The sequence below is a fragment of the Ischnura elegans genome, chromosome 7 (genome assembly GCF_921293095.1).
Source record: "Ischnura elegans chromosome 7, ioIscEleg1.1, whole genome shotgun sequence".
Taxonomy (NCBI): Eukaryota; Metazoa; Arthropoda; class Insecta; order Odonata; family Coenagrionidae; genus Ischnura; species Ischnura elegans.
In genome coordinates this window covers 91,991,509-92,010,725 of record NC_060252.1, presented here as the reverse complement: position 1 = coordinate 92,010,725, position 19,217 = coordinate 91,991,509, and the positions used below count along the sequence as shown (strand labels likewise).

Sequence of the window (19,217 nt, the reverse complement as noted above, 5' to 3'; positions counted from 1 at the left end):
AGCTATACGATAAAAAAATTCTTAATAATTAGCAACTTTTATGAGCCTAGAATTAATTATCTTCTTTCAATTAAGCTTAAGAACTGAAACCCGACGTTTCACGTTCATACCATACGAGCGGCGTGGCTGTCATATTGAGATTGCAGTTTTCCATTTGAGCAGCATAAATTGGAGTCATCTGTCGAATCAATGTGAAATAGTTATGTGGTAGGAAAGCACAAGAAAACGGAGAGCGTTTCAGAAATACTCAGAGTTCTGAGGTGGGAGAGTTTACAGGAGAGGAGGAAAAGGAGCAGGCTATGTGACATGTTTAAAATAATGAGTGGGGAAAAAGCATGGAAGGAGTTTGGAAAGGACATTGCAAAACCCAGCTTTGTTGGAAAAAAAGATCACCAGTTACAGATAAAGTGCCGATCACAAAGGACATATGCATAGCAGTTCTCCTTCTTGAATAGGACCACAAGGAACTGGAACGACCTAAACTATTTGAACCCTTCCCAAAATTTTGCATATTTTTAAAAAACGGTTGATGAAGTAGGGACCAATGGTTTCTTATGATGTTTCCGGTTATTTTGCAACATTTTTTCATGTTACCACCAGGCCAATGGCCTACTTGAAAGAATTTTATGATAATAATAATAGTAGTATTAACATCTAGTCTGAATTTGCGACCATTATATTTTATTTTACGCCCTCCGACAACCGCCTCGCTCTGGGCACAGGCTAGTATAACCGGAATTAAAGGCACAGCTTCTGGAGCACTTGCATCAAAACCACTCAGTAACTCTGCTATTCTACTACCAAGGAGGTTTTAAATATCTGCAGGCGCTGTATTCGAGTTTTAAGAGTGGTCAGAATGCCGGCCTCTTGGTTTGACAATTTTTGGACTAAGTCTCAAACAGTTTACGTAGATAATCAAGTATTCTATTCCTTATATCGCCTCTGATTCATAAAATGAAAATTCAATTTCCGATCGTTCGCCATACCACCGTGTTAAAATATCCATAGAGTAAAATCGTGGTGATAATTTATCGGTGTGAATATACTTTCGTACAATTATTGCGACCGGCCCGCTATCATAAGATTTCCATTGTCTGTAATCTTACTAATTACCGGTAGAAGTGCAGGGGAATGGATATTTTACACTTGTAAAATGTTATTTTCGGCTAAGCTAATAATTTTTCCTTGGAAGAAGATATTCGAAACCTATTTTCACAAACCCATCCCATAATGATCGAAAAAAGGTTTACTGTGTTCGTTTGCGATAGTTTATTTTAACGTAACAACGATTATGACCGAATATTTCACCAAACAGTTAGCATTGACTCTTATGGGATTATCAAGTTTTGATCGAAGTAGGCGTGGCTATCCTACCAAAGCACCCCCTGCCACACTGCGCTCAACGCTCGGAACCAGTGGTGCCCCCTCCAGTATATTTACAACCTCCTTGTCTACTATCCGTTCCCCTCTTTTTGCTACCCAATCCTCCCCTACTCCATTCCTCCGCTTTTCAAATCCGCCGCAGGCAGCGATTTCAGACCTCTTCCTCGCTCGTGGATTTTTTCTCTGGGATTAAAAAAATCAGACTTTTCAATTTGATCTGATTCTCTAATTTCCTCCTGGAAGGATTAGAGTACCGGAACAAGTTGCTTGTTATATTGGGTTGAAACTGAAGACACGATAATGGAAAATTGGCTTTGGAAACTTCGGGATCCCAATTCCAATGTTGTCCTACTCAGTCGCGAATATGTAGTTGCAAACGATTGAATCGAGCGTGGCAGACCTATGCATGCAAATTAATCGTTATAACAGTGGGCGGTGTACGATTTACGGTAACACATAACCACCGTTCCATTTTCTTCAATACTAGATTAGTCTTTTCCTTAATCCCGATGTGCACGTAACCAATTCACCAAAGCTGGGCACTATTAATCTCATCTCAATTTTTAGTAAGAAAGAAATATTGTGGGAATAAAAAACGCCATAACTTAAACAGAACATATTTTCAATGGAAATACTTTTTCCATGGTAATTTTCAATACAAATCCGATATTTATATACTAATTTAGAACCATAAAACCATTTTTAGATAATAATAAATTACAAATAAATAAATATATTATGATGTATATTATGAAATAATTTAATTATTAAATGCTACCTTGGAAGACGTATATTTCATCATCTAATGAGATATCTATATAGAATAGCATCCAATTAAATGGTGGAAAACTACTAAATCGAAAAGAGCAATATTGTAGGCCGATTATAAGTATTAAAGTTGACCCTGATATGATATTTATAAATTTGTATAAATACTACTTGCGTATTTATTTATCGTAGAATAGTTTCAAACTTGTATTTATTGCCGATCAATAGGAAAAAAGTGCTCAGTTATCATGCATTTATACATTAACCTGCCGCTAGTGATAGTATTATAGAGTCGACCTACGAAAATGGTAACTTCGAATATTTATGCATTGAATGATAGGCTTGGAGGTTAATGATCTCCTTATCATAAAATGTCTATGATTTCCATGATAATATATTAATTAAAATAAAAAAATAGATATTAAAGTTAAGGAAGGGTTCGATTCAGTCAATAGAGCTATTCAAAAATAGTCGTTAGCTCCGAAAGGAGAGGAAGGTAACGCTACGTAGAAGAGCTTTGAAAGAAAATAGAAAGGCTGGCTGGGTATTAAGACCTGATTTTAAAGTAGTTGATAAAAGAGATTAAGCCAGGGAATTGGGATTCCTCGGACGAAAGGAGTAGAGGGTGGAATTGGAGGGTGAAAGGAGTTATTGGAGGCAGTTCCTGCAAAGACTTTACCAGACTTTAGACTGGTTGCATAGCGCGACAATGGACGTAATGACTAACATTTTACAGTGAAATGCGTATTGTTGGAGAAAAATATTTTCCGTTAGATCAAAAATTGACTAATGTTGCCCAATATTATTTCACTTCCTCATTCACTCGCTATCAGGTATCATTGAGAACAAAATTGACTGTCAATTGGAATCTTTTACTTATTTACTTTAAAACACAAAGTACTAATAATAGAGCATATTGCAAAAATCTAGTACATATTCCCTCATAACTTCTGTATTTTTTAAATAGATGGAGATAATGTGTAGGCGATATGAAGATTCATCAAACAAATATTTAGAGAAATGATTAATACCTTAGTGTATAATTAATCGCAACTTTAGATTGAATTGAGTGGCATCAGGAGATGTATAATGAATCAATGCATAATAATAATAATAAATAATGAAGCTCATTTCATAGCTTTAACCATTATATTTAAATTTATTTTAACGCCTCGGTTTCATAATCACCATAACTTATCATTCCACAAGCAATAAGCAATTTCTGCAGTCGGTGTTGTAGAGAGGGAATGGGAGACATGGGGCACTAAAGTGGAGTTTAAGGTCATTCACTCATAGGTGAAGTCGTCGTTTGAGGTTGGTTTAGCGAAGGCAGAAGGAAGGGAGGTCGGTTGAATGGTTTTTGGTGTAAGTGATGAGAAATCGAGACGGGGGAGGGGGTATTTTAACGTCTTTTGAATATTACAGATTTTTTTTCCTTCTTATATTCATTTGTCGGTGAGTTAAATATTTTTGGATCAATAACAGAAAACATCTCTGAAATATTGTTATTAAGTGAGGGGTAAAATAACTGATTCCATGCGGAGTCTCCACTTATTATGTCTAGGTAGTGGCATTAAGCGGCATTTTTAAATATTTGGCATTTAAAAATTTCAAGGAACAGGATAGCAAACAGCTTAAATTTTCTTTCATCTTCCTTTAAATAATCTTTCATTTACCATTAAAAACTAATAAATCATATTTATCACTAAATTAAGTATTTTTGTGTATGTCATTTAAGGCTAGCTATTGCTATTATTGCACGGAAACTTTTCATTTAAGTTTGATCTGAGCTCGTGTTATTTATGTATGGATGCAAGCATTTGATATGAAATTCTTTACTCGAAGAAAACATGCCATGTTTTCCGTTTCGGCATGATGCCTCGCCATTACCATTGTTAAGCTCGCTAGAGCCCTATTTAAGACCGTTAGATACTGTGAACCGTGCATACGTTGACATAGGAGCCGTGCATTGTTCGACAGAGGCACACTTGGATTGGGAACAGCGATGAATATGGGGCTCGAGGTTCCTGCTTGGTTGCAAATGCTCACGTTCAAGGCTACCGTTTGAAGTGCACGCGCTGGAAGAGATTGCAGGGAAAGGATGAAGCTGTGGACGGACATGTCGGAGTCGGAGTAAGGAGGGCAAGGCGAGGGGACTGAAGCTTCAGAGTTGAATACCAGAGGTGCTAAGTATCCGTTTTTCCTTTTCGGACAACGAACTCATCATGTCCCATTCCAATGCTCTTTAAACCTTAAATGCATTTTGCATCATATATAATACACTTAACTCACTGCCAGTTATTTCTGAAGGGCATAACCCTTCCTCTCTATCGCTTGGTGTATCAGATAAGATACACCACGTCGCTGTACCATGTGGTTTTGAAGCAGTCAGTAGGTGCCAAAGGTGATAATCTTCTAATTATCTTGAAGGATGTTAGCTCCCCGCATGGGAAACGAGTAAGAAGATTTACCCGAGTGATATCTGTATATGTAATTCAATTAGTATATGAAATGAAAACCTTTTGTGGAAAATTTACAAATCTATGACACACATCCATTTAATGTAAAAGTTGTCTATAACCATAATGAATCACATGTAGCGTATAAGAAAATCTTAAAATTTCAAAAAATAGAAAAAAAGGTAATGAAAATGTAGTAATTGAAGCGTTTTTGAATATGTTTTATAAAGAAACTTTACTTTTGGCACGTATTTAAAAATTCATGCAGTTAAGGGTTAATAATATTTTCTTTTAGTTGGGAATAAAATATACTTCATAGCAAGAACACTTATGGAACTTCAAATTCAAAGGTTAACGACACGTTTCATTCTCAGCGAGTTACTTTCTACGTTCAATAGTGAGGATAAAAATTTAATGGTTCAAAAAATGTACAATTATTCGAACAGCACAGGAATAGGGAAGCTCTAGGTTACCCCTAAGATCGAAACCTATGTGGCAACATCCGTATACCGTTTAAATATTTATAAGAAAAAGAATATTAAATTATATATAATTATATAATTAAATTGTATTAAATTATATAATATTTAATAAATATTACAGTAAATACAGAAAACATCCCTGGAATATAGTTATATGAGGACTTAGGGGTAAAATAACCGATTGCATGCTGAGGCTCCACTTATATTGTCTAGGCAATGGCCAATTCCGGCAATATCAGGTGAGCGTCGTAATTACTTCTAAGGCAACCATAATTATTTGCGAACATCATTAATGGTGTAATCTTCAAAGCAACAACTTTTTTTATCATTGATACTCAATCACGTGTATCAAATTCGCAACCAAAATCAAAATCAATTACAAAATGTAAATCTATAATCAACAAATTTTATCTTTACGTTTAGCTTACCAAAATTATAAATTAAACCTTCCTAAACATACAAAAACTGTACTGATTGCCCTTAAAATGATGATAAAAACTCTCTTTATTCGGTATATAATGTTTGTAGGCTTCAAAAATGTTTACCTTTCAGTGCAAACACTTTCTAAGAACTTTATTGAAAACTCCAAGCCAGGGATTTCATTGGATCCAATCAAATTCACATCTTCAACTGTTATAAGTGCATGAACTTGACTTGAGTGTGTAATTTATGTTGCTATTAGGGTAGGGAGAAGAAAAAACTGTCTAAAAATCATATTTGGCCTATTTCGCTTGAAATGAAACGCAATCGTTCTCTAATTACTTTTTAAAATAAACATTGGTTTTTAAAAACTTACATTTAAAATAATATATAATGTTGGAACTGTGCAAACATTTATTTGAAGAAACTTAGGTAGTAACACAAGGACAGGTACAATTTGATTTAAAAACAAAGCCTTACTTCAATTATCAGGGTCAATAGTGCATAAAAATAAATAGGTTTTAAAAATCTAAGTGAGAGTTTTTAATATAAAACAGCAATATAAACAATCCTAATAAATAGCAAAGCGGTTATTTTCACTTATTCTCCATTTTTTGAGGCAGTGATGCTCGATGAGTAAGTCGTAAATTAATACGTACTGATGTGAAATTTTTTTAACGATATGAATGGATCACGGCATAAAAGTAGTTAAAATGGGATTTTGGAACTGTTTTTTATTCCATAAGTCATTTCATTGGACGGATTACGAATGACTATTTGAAAGAATAAGAACCACGATGAATGTAAAATAAACGGTTAATGGTCCATTCCACAGTTAATAATTACAGTGAAGGAAATGAAACAGTTTATACATTGTACAAAGTAGTGATAATTTCATAAATGTTCATTAATGGTGGATTATTATGCGAAAAGCTTGGATGATGAACAAAAATTGCTTCAAATGTGCCCCTTAACACCTTGGGCTGAAAGGACGAGTGTAGCTCGTCATCAAAGATGGAAACCATCCACAACGGAAAGGCGAGATGAGTTGTAGCGCTATTTAGGGGAACAATATAGATCTTTTGAAAGTTAAAAAAAAAAAATGTACATAATGTACATAAAAAACTCATATTTCATGAAATAAGATTCATTAGAAAAAATAAAATGAGTATTTATTCAAGTAGCAATTGCTGGGTTCTCTATTTATTCAGGTAGATACTTTGCAATATGAAATAATTATCACTATTTATTTTACTCTTCTACGTTGATTAAAAACTACAAAATATCATTTCATTACCTTCCATACCATTTAAAAAGAACCGCAGGAAAAATAAAGAGAGGATATAAGCACGATATTCAGAAAGTAAATTGGAGTTGAAGGGGCTAAAACCAAGGAATATCACGCTAGAGTTTCTAATCCAAAGTTACTCCTTGAAATTCCAACGTTTTGTTCATTTCCGCCCTTCACAATTAGCTCCCAATAACACTCCGTAAACAATTTTTGGAGAACGAGGGGGGATAGATGGGTCGCTGATAAATGATAATCTGAGTTTACTCTTATAATTTTAAGACGTCCTTCCTGCCCTAGAAGTTATCATACCTACGACGAAATGCAAAAAAGAGACGGAAATATACGTCCATGAAATTATGGAGGAACTGCGTATCATGGCCAATTTAAGTCCCATCCCCTAAACCACTTAATGTTCGCAAGAGGCGATGAGATTTCCGTGAAGCCCTTGTAAACGTTCTCGTCGGCACAACCTCATTTCCTCCCTTACCTTAAGAACCCACTCAACTGACTGCTTGAGTAGCCCCACCCCTCTTATCTTCGCACCCCGTGCTACCCTTCAACGATTCGGTGGATGCCCTTGGGGGAGCAAAGGGCAGTATCAGATTAAAATTTTAAATCCATTTGCCCACGTAACTTTCATTGCCAGATTTTTGCCTTCGGATAAAACAACCTCCTGTTGTTATTTTCCTGTAACATTGCAAGTAATTTTATCTGCCATCGCATTACTCAATGACCTCTCGATATATCCTAAGATTTAAATATTTTCGTGAAATCCATTGCTCTACGATGGGAAAAAGCACCGGAAAACCTTTATGCATATAAGTATAGCTATCATTATGTTACCTTCTACCATTTTTCCACCACAAATTGCAAAGTGAAGCTTTACTAATCAAATAATTCTATAGACAGAATATCATGAGAACTACTTTTTGTAGATATTCCAGAGAATTTTCCGAATCACCTGTTTTTCCGCAATTAAACCGTTATATGCTAACGCTGAATATTTCCTAAACAATTCGTTTCCCTGGGATAAACCGTTTCTGGCAAGACATCATACTGATCAAATTCAGTTTACACATATTTGTTTGTAGACGTCTAAACGATAGTAAAAAAAATTTTGGCCTGAAATTAATTTTATTCGTTAAATCTAATCGCTCACGAATTCCGATCCGATTCATTTTCAAAGGCAAACGATGCTACGTTATTGTAAGGACAGGGCATGTGTGGATATTGCTCCACAGCGTGAGATTGATAGTTCGGACGAGTTTAGATGGCAAGTGGATGGAGGGTGCAAAATCACAAATTGTTGGCGTCCTTGCGGATGGGGGTGGTGGGGTAGTGGGCGAGGCTTCTTCGCTGGCGTCACGTGATTGGATTATCAGACTATTTCTCCTCCTCCTCCTCGAAGCCACCCTCAAGGGGCGGCTCTAATTTCACTTATGGCACCACCGCGACCCTTACCGGACGCCTTATATGCCTCAGTATCCAAAGCAGAAAGCAAAGATGATGGGTTTTTGAGGCCAGGGAGTGGATTATGGAGGACTCATATCTTTAAGAGCGGTCCTCTCACCTAGATTTTGATTAGTTTCCCCGCATTTAGAATTAATTCTACAAATTACGCGTCGCTACTTCCTAAAGATTGATTATTTTGCAGTGGTGCAATTTATTTGATGCATATGTTTAGATATAAAGCCAATTTTCAGTGTGATCAATATTTGCAACATTATAGAAACAATATATAAATAATTACTGTTATGATGACACCGTCCTCAAAATAAGTCGTACATGGCAACCGGTAATTCTACTGTAAAAGTACTACATTCTTTCCACACCTCCTATCACCTTACTCTACTCCCTATTCATTTTCTAAACAGTGAAATATGTAATTTTTTAGTTCAATCATCAAAATTTGAAATTTTTTTAAGATATTATTATTACATCACATATATACATATGCAGATAAAAGGCATTACATCATAAATTATAATTATTCAGATGAAATATATTTACACATTTTAAATAAAAATAAACCATTATTTTCACGTCGGTCGTGAATGCATTAGCAGTGTAGCGAATATAACCACCGAATGAATTAAATTTACCATTTATTTGTAGAGCGTGTCAGGGTAGAGGGTGGAGTGCTGACTGAAAGTTCCTGGGTTAACAACGCGGGTCAAGCCATTATGACACCCCTTGATAAAATCCTCGAAGTTCGAGGTGACCCAGGGAAGGGAACTGGCTCCCTCACCTTGAATGTGTGATATTCACACGCCTGCCTGTGGCTAAATCTGAGGTGTAATCGACCTTCACCTATCCAAACAATGCTTCAGGTTAAATCACTGAGAGAGTGATTTATTATTTAGGCCTTTTTATACGGGTTCCGTCATCACGCAGGTTGGTACTGAAAATATTTGTTAAAATTTCGAAAATGCAAGCCCGGAATAAGAGCAGGGGCTATTTTTCTAGGTCGCATAATGATTTCTCGCATGTTTTCTAGCAATCTTCCGCTGTGCACGAAGCAATTTAAACTGCACCTTCGCACACATGTCAGATTGTGCAATGACGTGATCCATGTAAGGCGGCCTTTAGAATTAGAGTTGTAGAATATTAATACTGATTTAATTTTTCCATTTTGTCCTTTATTCTAAGGTGCGTAAAGTCTAAGGTGTACTATACCTTCACTTATACTCAAGCAATTATTCGGGTTGAATAACTAAGTGAGCTATTATTCATGAGGTCAAAAAATAATAACACTGATTTTATTCTATTCTATGCTTTAGTCTAGGATCCTTCTAAGTTCTAAGCTCTAAGGTCTAAGCTCTATCTTCGCCTATCCCAACCATCCATTGCGTTGAATCACTAAGTGAGTTATTATTATAATGAGGAGAAGAATCTTAGCACTGATTTTTTTCTATTCCATCCTTTTCAGGAGTATCTAAAGCACACCCGCTTCCTCCAGCATCCGCCGGGCGGCCCACCTTTCGCCATGCTCCTGCGGCCCACCTCAACGCCTTGGGCGTTCCCCCTGCTTCTCCCCGCGATCCTCCTCCTGATCCTCCTGACGGTCGGGACACTCGCATCACCCGAGTCGCAGTCCTCGGCGGGAGGGCCTTCGTCTCCCGGGGAGCAGATGCCGCCCTCCGCGGCCATGATGCCGCCGGCTGAGGGTGCCGGGTCGCCGGGCGGCGACTCGGCCGCCGAGCAGCACAACGCCATCTCGGCCGAGAAGCGCGGCTGGGCGGACATGCAGCACGGTTGGGGCAAGAGGGGTTGGGCGGATCTGAGGTCAGCGTGGGGAAAGAGGGGCTGGAAGGATCTGCAGGTCAGTCCGCTACATCCATAGCGTTTCTTATATCTCTGAAAGGTCGGAAATTATATTCGTGAATAATTTTTTCTCGGGTTTTAGCGCGGGTAAGAAAATTTAAGGCAGCCAACGTTCCAGGAATCCTTAAGAATTGGTAACGAGAAACGTAGGCTGCCTTTAATTTTCTAATTAAAAAAGCAAAGTAGAGATCAAATTTAACAACGTTTGGTATGTTTTCATTATGATAGCATCTTTCCTCTCACTGTAACAATGACGGTATAGAGTTCTGATCAATTCTAAAAACTGCAGTTACTGGACACATGTCGATATTCTAAGTAACACAGAGTTAGCTCCTACCAATAAATTCAATTTTATATTTTCAGTATTGAATGTAAACGTCTTGAAGTATTTTATATTTTTCGCGTTTAATATTAGGCAATTCAGATAATGATCTCACAATCTTCACAGAAAGCTTTAGTGCATTGTAGTATCCGAGTGATTCAAAAAATACCTATTTTCAAAATTGAAGTTGATGAATGGCTTTACTGTCTGTAAAAAAAAGCAAGATACTCGAGTTTGAGGAGCTCTAGCGTCTAAACGAAGCAATCGATTTCAATGCAATAAAAAGCATACGAAAGAGAATTTAGTTCTACGTTATATCATGTACTTTAAAAATTCTTTGGCTCAATAGTATTTCCTGTACTTAATTTATTCTCGAAAAAGTACCCGTTTTTTGCGCGTAAAATCAAGGTGCCCAACTTTGAGCGCTTAGCATTTTTTTACCATTTTTTTTAGTAGATAAATCGGATTCAGATACATACATATTTGCAGAAAAATTCATCAAAATTCCAGTCATTTCAGAGGCTGAAATTCAAAGGTCTCCCAAGTGAGTCTCAAAGCCGTGAAAAAGGTATGAAGAAAACCTGTTTACGAAGACTGTGAGATCGTCATTTGAATTGCCTAGTATATATCGGAAAGAAAATATAAAAATACCTCAAGATCCCTTAAATAATGGAAATATAAATCAAATATTTCGATAGGAGCTAACTCTGTGTTGCTAATTACTGAGTACTTTAAATTATAATACAAATCCTACATTTAAACTCCGTGATAGTTATCCTTAAATACCGCAACACACGATAACCATCATTCATTCTGCTCTTTCCACTGCCTAGGATATGCTCAAATAAAGGGCTGCTTATATGCGAAGAAAAAAACGTGTGGAAGTAAAAATAGTAATATGACTTGAAAAGATTTCTTCAAAAATCACTCATGTAGCGTAAAAAAAGTAGTTTCAACGGAAGAAATGGAAAAATGAACCGTGGTATATTGCAAAGATATGAAACAACACTCCGGTATCCCTTTTACCATATTTAACTAACGAAAATCTTGAATTTGAACGGAAAAATACTACCCAAAGTCGTTGCACGTCCATATAGGAAAGGGGTGGTTTGTTTTTATAGCGAGTATTTTTTAGGGGGAACCCGAGAACCTTCAGTCAACAGGCAAGCAGGTCCACGGTCATTAAATGACATTACAGCTGTTTCATGTTTCATGGCAAAATTTTGCGCTAACCATACCAAGCGTTCGTGTGCATTTTTTCTTACGCTTGGCACTACAATTTTATTAGATTTTCTGGAGGGTAAAATTCCCGTTTACCGCCTGCTTTATAATTTTGGTCCTCAGCAGATAAAAATGCAGATTCCTTGGGTTTATCTCGTTCAACGATAGGCTGCAAGACAATGCTTGAGCTTGCGTGATTGCGACTTCAGTGCGAGAGAAGGAGTCGATTAATTATGCCGACGCACAAGGGATCTCGACGTTTGCCACCCGGCTCATAAGATCCCTTGCTAACCCTTCCACCCTGACTAATTATCTCTAATTGTGGAGCCGTAATCTGTGCTACTCAGAGTCATGTGGCGCCCAGACTTATTATACTCCCTTGCCCGCTACTTAATCTATAAAGAATTTAAACGATTTTAATTTTTCCTGGTGAATACTTCTGACGAATATTTCTCGGGTTTGCATCCAGGTTAAAGCTTTTATACAAGCAAACGTTTCGGAAGACGACTTGTCTCCCATCCTCAAGGCTGTGTTACTTTATGGAAGTCCAATTTCACACTGAACTGGATCGACCGTTTACCGAGGGCAACAATACGGCTCAGGTGTCGTCCGATTGGCTGTAGATCTTTTGAAATTCTTCACGTTTAACCCTTATGTTCTTCATACAGCTGATTACAGGTCTCCATGTATTGCTAAGATGAAAGCCGGTGTCCCGATTAAAATTTTTGGGATTGAGGCGGATCTCTATTGAAAAAAAATGTAACTGGGACCGCGTAATTAAGGAAGCAATAGCGAATGGCACGATATGATATTTTGTGCCGTTAGGAAATAATAATTAAACAGTTTGTATTCATACATTGGAAAGAGTAAAATTGGGGAGAATAGAGAATAGTTAAGCATCAAAAATCTACTAATTGTAAGCGTAGAAAAGTGAAGAAAATTATTCCGTCAGTGAAAATTAAAACGCCGCTGCAGCACATAAGAGCTACGAAATGGTCGGGTTATTATTATTCTTCTTAACTTTGGTATGTTATTCTTCTGCTAAATTTACAGTGAGACCAATTCCAATTGGTCTCACTGTAAATTGGTTGAATCGTCTTCCGTTTCTCACCGTTCAAGTTGGCAACAAAATATCCTCTGCTTGATGGAGGGGAAAGTTACGGTTGCATCCTTAAGATTCCTGGGGAATTTTACCATCTCTGCCTTCTCTAAAAACGGAATAACGTGAAAGAAGTTTTGGACTCACGAGCGAATCGTTGGACCTTGCTGTAGTGTAACAGTTGCTCGATGTGAAGAAAAAAAGGAATGAGAAGAAAAATGCGGGAGAATTATGGTGTGAGCGTTGTATATGTCGTTTCAAATCCATTTGAGATTTTAAAAACTCTCTATTTTGCATTTTTAGCTACGCACTGTCAAATTCTAAGGTAGTCGCATCGTGAAATAGGTTAAGAACGATGGAAAAGGAATATAAAATGGTAAATTCATAAAGAGAATTATATTTTCACTCACAGTTAATTATTGTCAAAAGGAAATCCAAAGGAACTGACATCAATTGAGTCGCGAACACGAGAACTTAATTTTGGAGAGTAACTTTCTTTGGAAAACAGCCGTATTATTTTCTTAGCCTTCGATGAAAATTTTGAAAAAAATGGTTGCCACATATTTTTACAATCGTATAAGCACAAAATAGGCCTTTCAATCAGCGTATATGTCATTTTCGATAGTTTGAAGAATTCAAATTTTTGAACGAACAGATGTTTCATAGTATTGATTTGAACCTGCTCCAACAAATCAAAAATGAAATGGTCTAATAATAGCGTGAAAACTCTCTCACAAAACAGCACATTCAAAGAGTTATCCAATGAATCTCCCTTCTGGCAAAGAAAAGCATTTTCGACAGCTAGCGCTAAAATCCGATGAAAAATGTATTTGCTCTCTCTTGCCTTTTTCCGAGTTCTTTGTCAAGGTAAACCTTCCCCGTAGCGCTGGGATTTCAACTTTACTATTTTACTTTTCAAAGAAAAAGTGATGGCATGATATAAAGAACGATATACGCTAAAAAAAGATAAAAAGGAACATGAAAAGGTAGTATGGTCACAGGCGTCACCCTTCAGGGGTCATTGGCTGAGTGTGAGAGCACATATGATGCACAGCCAACATGACTACCAGCCGGGGGGCCCGTGAAACATCTGTTCTGGCCTTCGTGAAATGAAAAAACTCCGTAAATAACGTTCAGTAAGAGAAAGATTTCGGGTAGGGTCAGCAAACGTCAACAGGATCTCTTGCTGAGTGGTTGATTTTAGCAATATTATTGTTTAACCTTCGGTTAATTTAGTATTTTAGAGTATCAATTGAATGATCAAAAAAGATAATGAGGTTCCAGGCTATTAATAAGACCTGTTGTTAGCCTTTAAATTGATAAATTTTTCCTTTACATTTTATTATTATTCTTTACCTACTTTTTTTCGTGTTGGCTTTTGGTAACTTCGTTTTACACATGTATGCATTTATGCTACGGTGGGAATACACGCATTTAAAACATTTCACAGGTTATGAGGCATTGAAACGATCGAACACTATACATTTTCAAAGATTGATAGCTAAAAATATTTGGGCTATGCTTTATACCACGGCTTCATACCAATTCATATTGAAACCCATTTTCTTCAAGGGAATGTGGTACACAATAGATCAGGAAAATAAGCCCTAAGCCTAAGGCCACGAGATCTACCTTACATTGCTTGCAACCACAAAAATTACATTATTACTTAGGTGACTGCTCATAATTACTTCGGCATAATCCGAAATCTGGGCTAAAGTTTCCGTATATGTCCTTTGAGAGACTTATATGATACTGAATGATGTTAATGTATCAGTCTAAAAAAAGAACCCCAAATATTTAATTTAATTTTTTGTGCGATGGAATAGAATATTCTCGCATTTTATTTTTCTTTACGGACACTTGAATGGCTGACTTTTGCAAATTGGGATTAAACTTTTCATATATTCTACCTATTTCAATAATATCTATATTTATATAATTCATCATGCATCATTCATCATGCTTGTAACAATGACCTTTCCATTGCTACAACAACTGCATCCGCGATAGCTCAATTTTTTCAAGAGAGAACCGATTATTGTATTCTCTGTTCCACATAAGATGACTTCTGCGCTCTTGAATGATACCGATATAAGTGTTAGATATTTTATCCTACCTTTAAATTTAGGAGTCAAAAACCGCTCGAGCGTTGACTGCGTCAACTGATAGGGGATGAAAAAATCGGCGTCTGCCACGTCTATTATGAGAACCAGTGAAAGGGTTGGACAATGAATGCAAAATAAGAGCGGACAATGCCTAAAAAAATAAAAACCAGTTAAAACCCCGCATTATTTGGACTCAACTTTTCTGAAAGTTTTCTTCGCTGTTCAGAGAGAATTGCTTGGAGGGAAGTAAGCGGATTGCTTCCTTCCAACATGGTCCATTGTTTCTTCCGATGGAAGCTAAGAAAAGTTTCAGAAATAAAACAATATCTTTTTCACCGTACGGCAACGGTTGAGGTTTTAACTCCGGGCCACCTCTGCACTGAAGAGGATATAATTTTACCAATTTCGCACTTCTCTCGGAAGGAAGCAAACTTTACTCAACAGCAGCTTTCAAAAAGTGAAATATATGATGGAAGTATTATGGAATTAATCTAAGAATGTCTATGTGTACCCTAAGTCATAAGGTTTCGTTAATTTACATATGTGCACAACTCTTTTCGTCATCTGTAGCAAATATTGGCGTCGTTTGTGTCACTAGATTAACTTATTTCACTCAAAAAATTGATTGGAATGTAACTGACACAGTAAACACAGCGAAATATGTTGTTTTTGTAAAATTTATACTTACTGAAAAATTGAAACGTATTTTGTTGACGCTAAATCTGAATCCAGAACGACACAAGACCATTACCAGAAAGAACCATAAAACCATTACAAGAGCCATACCGGGTCCATAATTATTTATCACCACGGTTTTCTATCGAATCAGTTAGCTAATAAGTTAATAATTAAGGACAAAAATAGCTCATTTAGAATTGAAATTAATATTGAAGAGGCATGGGCATTCATGTAGGCATGATACTTACAAGTATTCATGGAAGAAAGCATATGTTCCGTAATTGTATCTAACGCCACTAGCAAGATCGTAGGTGAAATCATATGCCGGCGAGATACCATGAGCATGTTGCAGGTGTAATACGAAGAAAGCCGAATAATCTTTCATAAAACGAGAAAAAAACTCTGAATACATTTTTCTCTCCGTATTAATTAAACTTTTACAATTTAATTTTAAAATTATTTACTTATTCAACTGTGAAAATCCGCAGTATTCGCTAAAATTTGACCGAATTCCTGTCACAATAATAATGAGCTTCCCAGCATCCTACGCTTAGTGAACGCAATTCCGCGTCTGACATGCGTGGAGGGCTATCGCTGCGAAGCAAAACAACCACAATATTAGGGCGTGGGGGAATGACGCATATCCATATCAGTCAGTTGCAACGGTACAGTCACCGTGAAATGAAAACATTGAGCCTTTTGAATTAATTATATGCTCACGGCAAATGACATGGCGTCGGCCGCAATCACCTCGTGCGTGATGATGAGACCGTACGCAACAAATGAATTGATGGACAGCTCTAATGTGTCACACTCACGGCCTGCAGGTGGAGAATCTAGCCGAAAATCGACGTAAATATTCGTTCTGCCACCTTCATCTATAAATATGTGGTCTCATTTGTTTGGAGAGCATGCCTGGAATGATTGTTTAAAAATTTGAAAAGGGCAAATCACAAAAATATTAAATGGTCTCGCAATGGTGAACCATTCAATGAAGCATCAATTGTTATTTACGCGGCTCAGACTCATTCAATTTTTTCACCTTTTATGAGACGTTTGTTCATTGTAAACGCAAATAATACCTAGCCGATTTCTTTACCCACGGAGCCACAAATACATTGCCTTTATTGAGCACAAGAGGTTTTAGGCATAAGATTCAGTTTTTTTATTATTTTAAACTAAAGTAAATCAATACCATTAGACCTCCGATATTTAAAAAACCTTAAGTGCTATAATTTATGGATAAATTTCAATTATTTACGTGGGGATGACTTTCGTGTACATCTGTGCAAAATTAGTAAAGTATTTGTTTCATTATTCATTTTATATGTAAGTTTTAGGATTTCATCCTTTTAGGAGAAGGAGATTACAAAGTGCTAAATATTTCGGAAATTATCTTCAACATATCCATCCAGGGAACATATAAATAGTAAAAATACTCAATTCCTTGGCTTGCTTGGCATACAATAATTCTGAAAATCCCTCTCCATAAAATTACAGTATTCTTGTTTTCAAATTATTTGCCAAATATCTAGGTTCCATTTCCATATCGCCTCACGCATCTTTAAATTTTAAATTAAAATCAAAAATCTTTGAATGACAGAAAAAATCCAAATTTCCAAAGGTTCCATGTCCTCGGATTTAAAATTACCATATGATTTTTTCACTTGCTATTGTTTTACCCATTTTAGAAAGTGATTCACAAATTGAATATCTCCCAAATTTTAAAATTAATTTTTAATTGAGATTAAAAAAGTTCCTATTTTGTATAAATGCAATGACATTGATACAAGAACTGAATCATTCTCAACTGGCTATGCTTGTACGCTATCCTCAAACTCTTTACGTATCAAGGACTCGAGATTGCTTCAATTATCATTCAGGGATCTTAACTTTCCGTACTGCAGTGGCAATCGAAAAAATATGTGAAGGTAGGAGGTAGCTTTTATTATGTCAAACAAAAGCAACCGTGAAATGTCACCAGAATCCCTGAAACAGAATTCCATTTATGTTCTCTCGCATAAGGAACGTGGTCTTTCATAAAATGCACAGTGGTATTCCATTTTTTAAATTGAAGGTTCTCGTTTCATTATTAAATGAAATAGCATTGAACGTAAGTAGTGCATACCAATTAACACCATATTAATGCAACAAGCACGTAACAGATATCCTCATAAATATACAATATCCGGAAAGCAACACTAATTTAAATATAATTAAAACGTGTGCAGTTATAATGTCAGTGGAAATACTTAAAATGATTCACTCGCGTTTTAAAAGTGGGGAATAGAAAAAAAATTGTTTACTAGAATAATGGCCGTTTTATCTTCAAACAGGCCCAAGCGTGAGGTTATATGTGATGGGACAAAGCAATACCGTACGTTTGCCATTTTCAGTTGACACTGGAAAAATATGTAGCGATATCAAGTTCTCAGTTATTTAGATTGCTCGTTGATGAGGATTTTTATGTATCCGAGATAAAAATCTTGCATAAAAAATATTTTCGTGTACAACACTAAGGGTATTATACTTGATATGTACGATAAGCTTATAGTTTTTCGTCCAACCAAACCATTAAACAATATCAAGAGTAGACTTAACTATGCAAATTTTACTTTTTAATTTGAGGAAGTAACTCAGGAATTCATTAAATTTTTTAAGTGGTGAACGCAAGTTTTCATAGAAATTCAATGCTAAAATATTCCTCACCACCCAATTTCCGAAACTGTTTCATGACTCCTCATGGATTTAAGCGTTGCAAGACGAAAAAAAATCATATTTAAAACAACAGACATCTTTTAAGGGTAGTAAGGTTAGACAGTAGTGTGGTGGATAAAAATTATAATTTTTTATTAGGAGCACTATATTTTTTTCTTCCTTATTTTTTATTGGGAAAATTAGGAGCGCTGGCAATGACTTACTAAATAGTGTATCTTCTATAAAAACTAAAATAATTAATTAGCATTAGAAAGAAGAACTTCATGCTTTCACAACTTAGGTTATAGCATTCTCAGCAGGGAAAATGAAATAGTACGTATAAATTGGCAAAAAAAATCATAATCATAATAGTTAAATCATAATAGTAACCTGCCATAAAAATAATTAAACTTTTATATAAATAGTTTGGATAGACTTTAAATATTTAAACGTGAAACACATTTTACGCTTCACACCAAGCTTTCAAATGATTATAATAATTTTACTAAAAAAATCTGTGTCGTAGTTGAGATATTACCCACTCGGTTTATGACATTCTGCTTCACTGGCTCCATACTGAGTGAAAATAATGGTTAAGGAATTAATCACTTCCATGCTTAATATTAATGAACTTATAATATTAGAACTGTTCTCCGTCCATAGATTTGGATGTTATGACACGGACTTGGAAAGAAACCCTTAGAAAAGGTCTTTTAACATGGCCAAAAATAAGTGGATGACCATTGGGATTAGAAGTAGGTTGGATTTAAGCATTGAAAGCAAAGGAATGAATCTTTTAGCATTAAAACATGCTTTCAACATTTTCTGTGGTCTCTTGCAATTCAAGCAGTATAAGTTACATTTGACACGATTTGCTTACTATCAAATTGGCCTCCGAATATTATCTTGGCTGTAAATTTAACGTAAAGTAAAGGGTCACCATAGGGATATAGCTGTTTGCAATT

At 36.1% G+C, this 19,217-nt stretch overlaps 1 protein-coding gene across 1 annotated transcript in view; it reads left to right on the top strand.

Annotated features, from left to right (window-relative positions):
• The window catches only part of LOC124162299 (prothoracicostatic peptides), a 167,130-nt gene that overhangs the window by 100,531 nt on the left and 47,382 nt on the right, over positions 1–19,217 (top strand). Inside the window, exon 2 of the mRNA XM_046538785.1 lies at positions 9,733–10,125. Within this exon, the coding sequence (XP_046394741.1) occupies positions 9,790–10,125 (336 nt within the window). The 5' untranslated portion in view covers positions 9,733–9,789. The remainder of the gene's footprint in view (positions 1–9,732; positions 10,126–19,217) is intronic.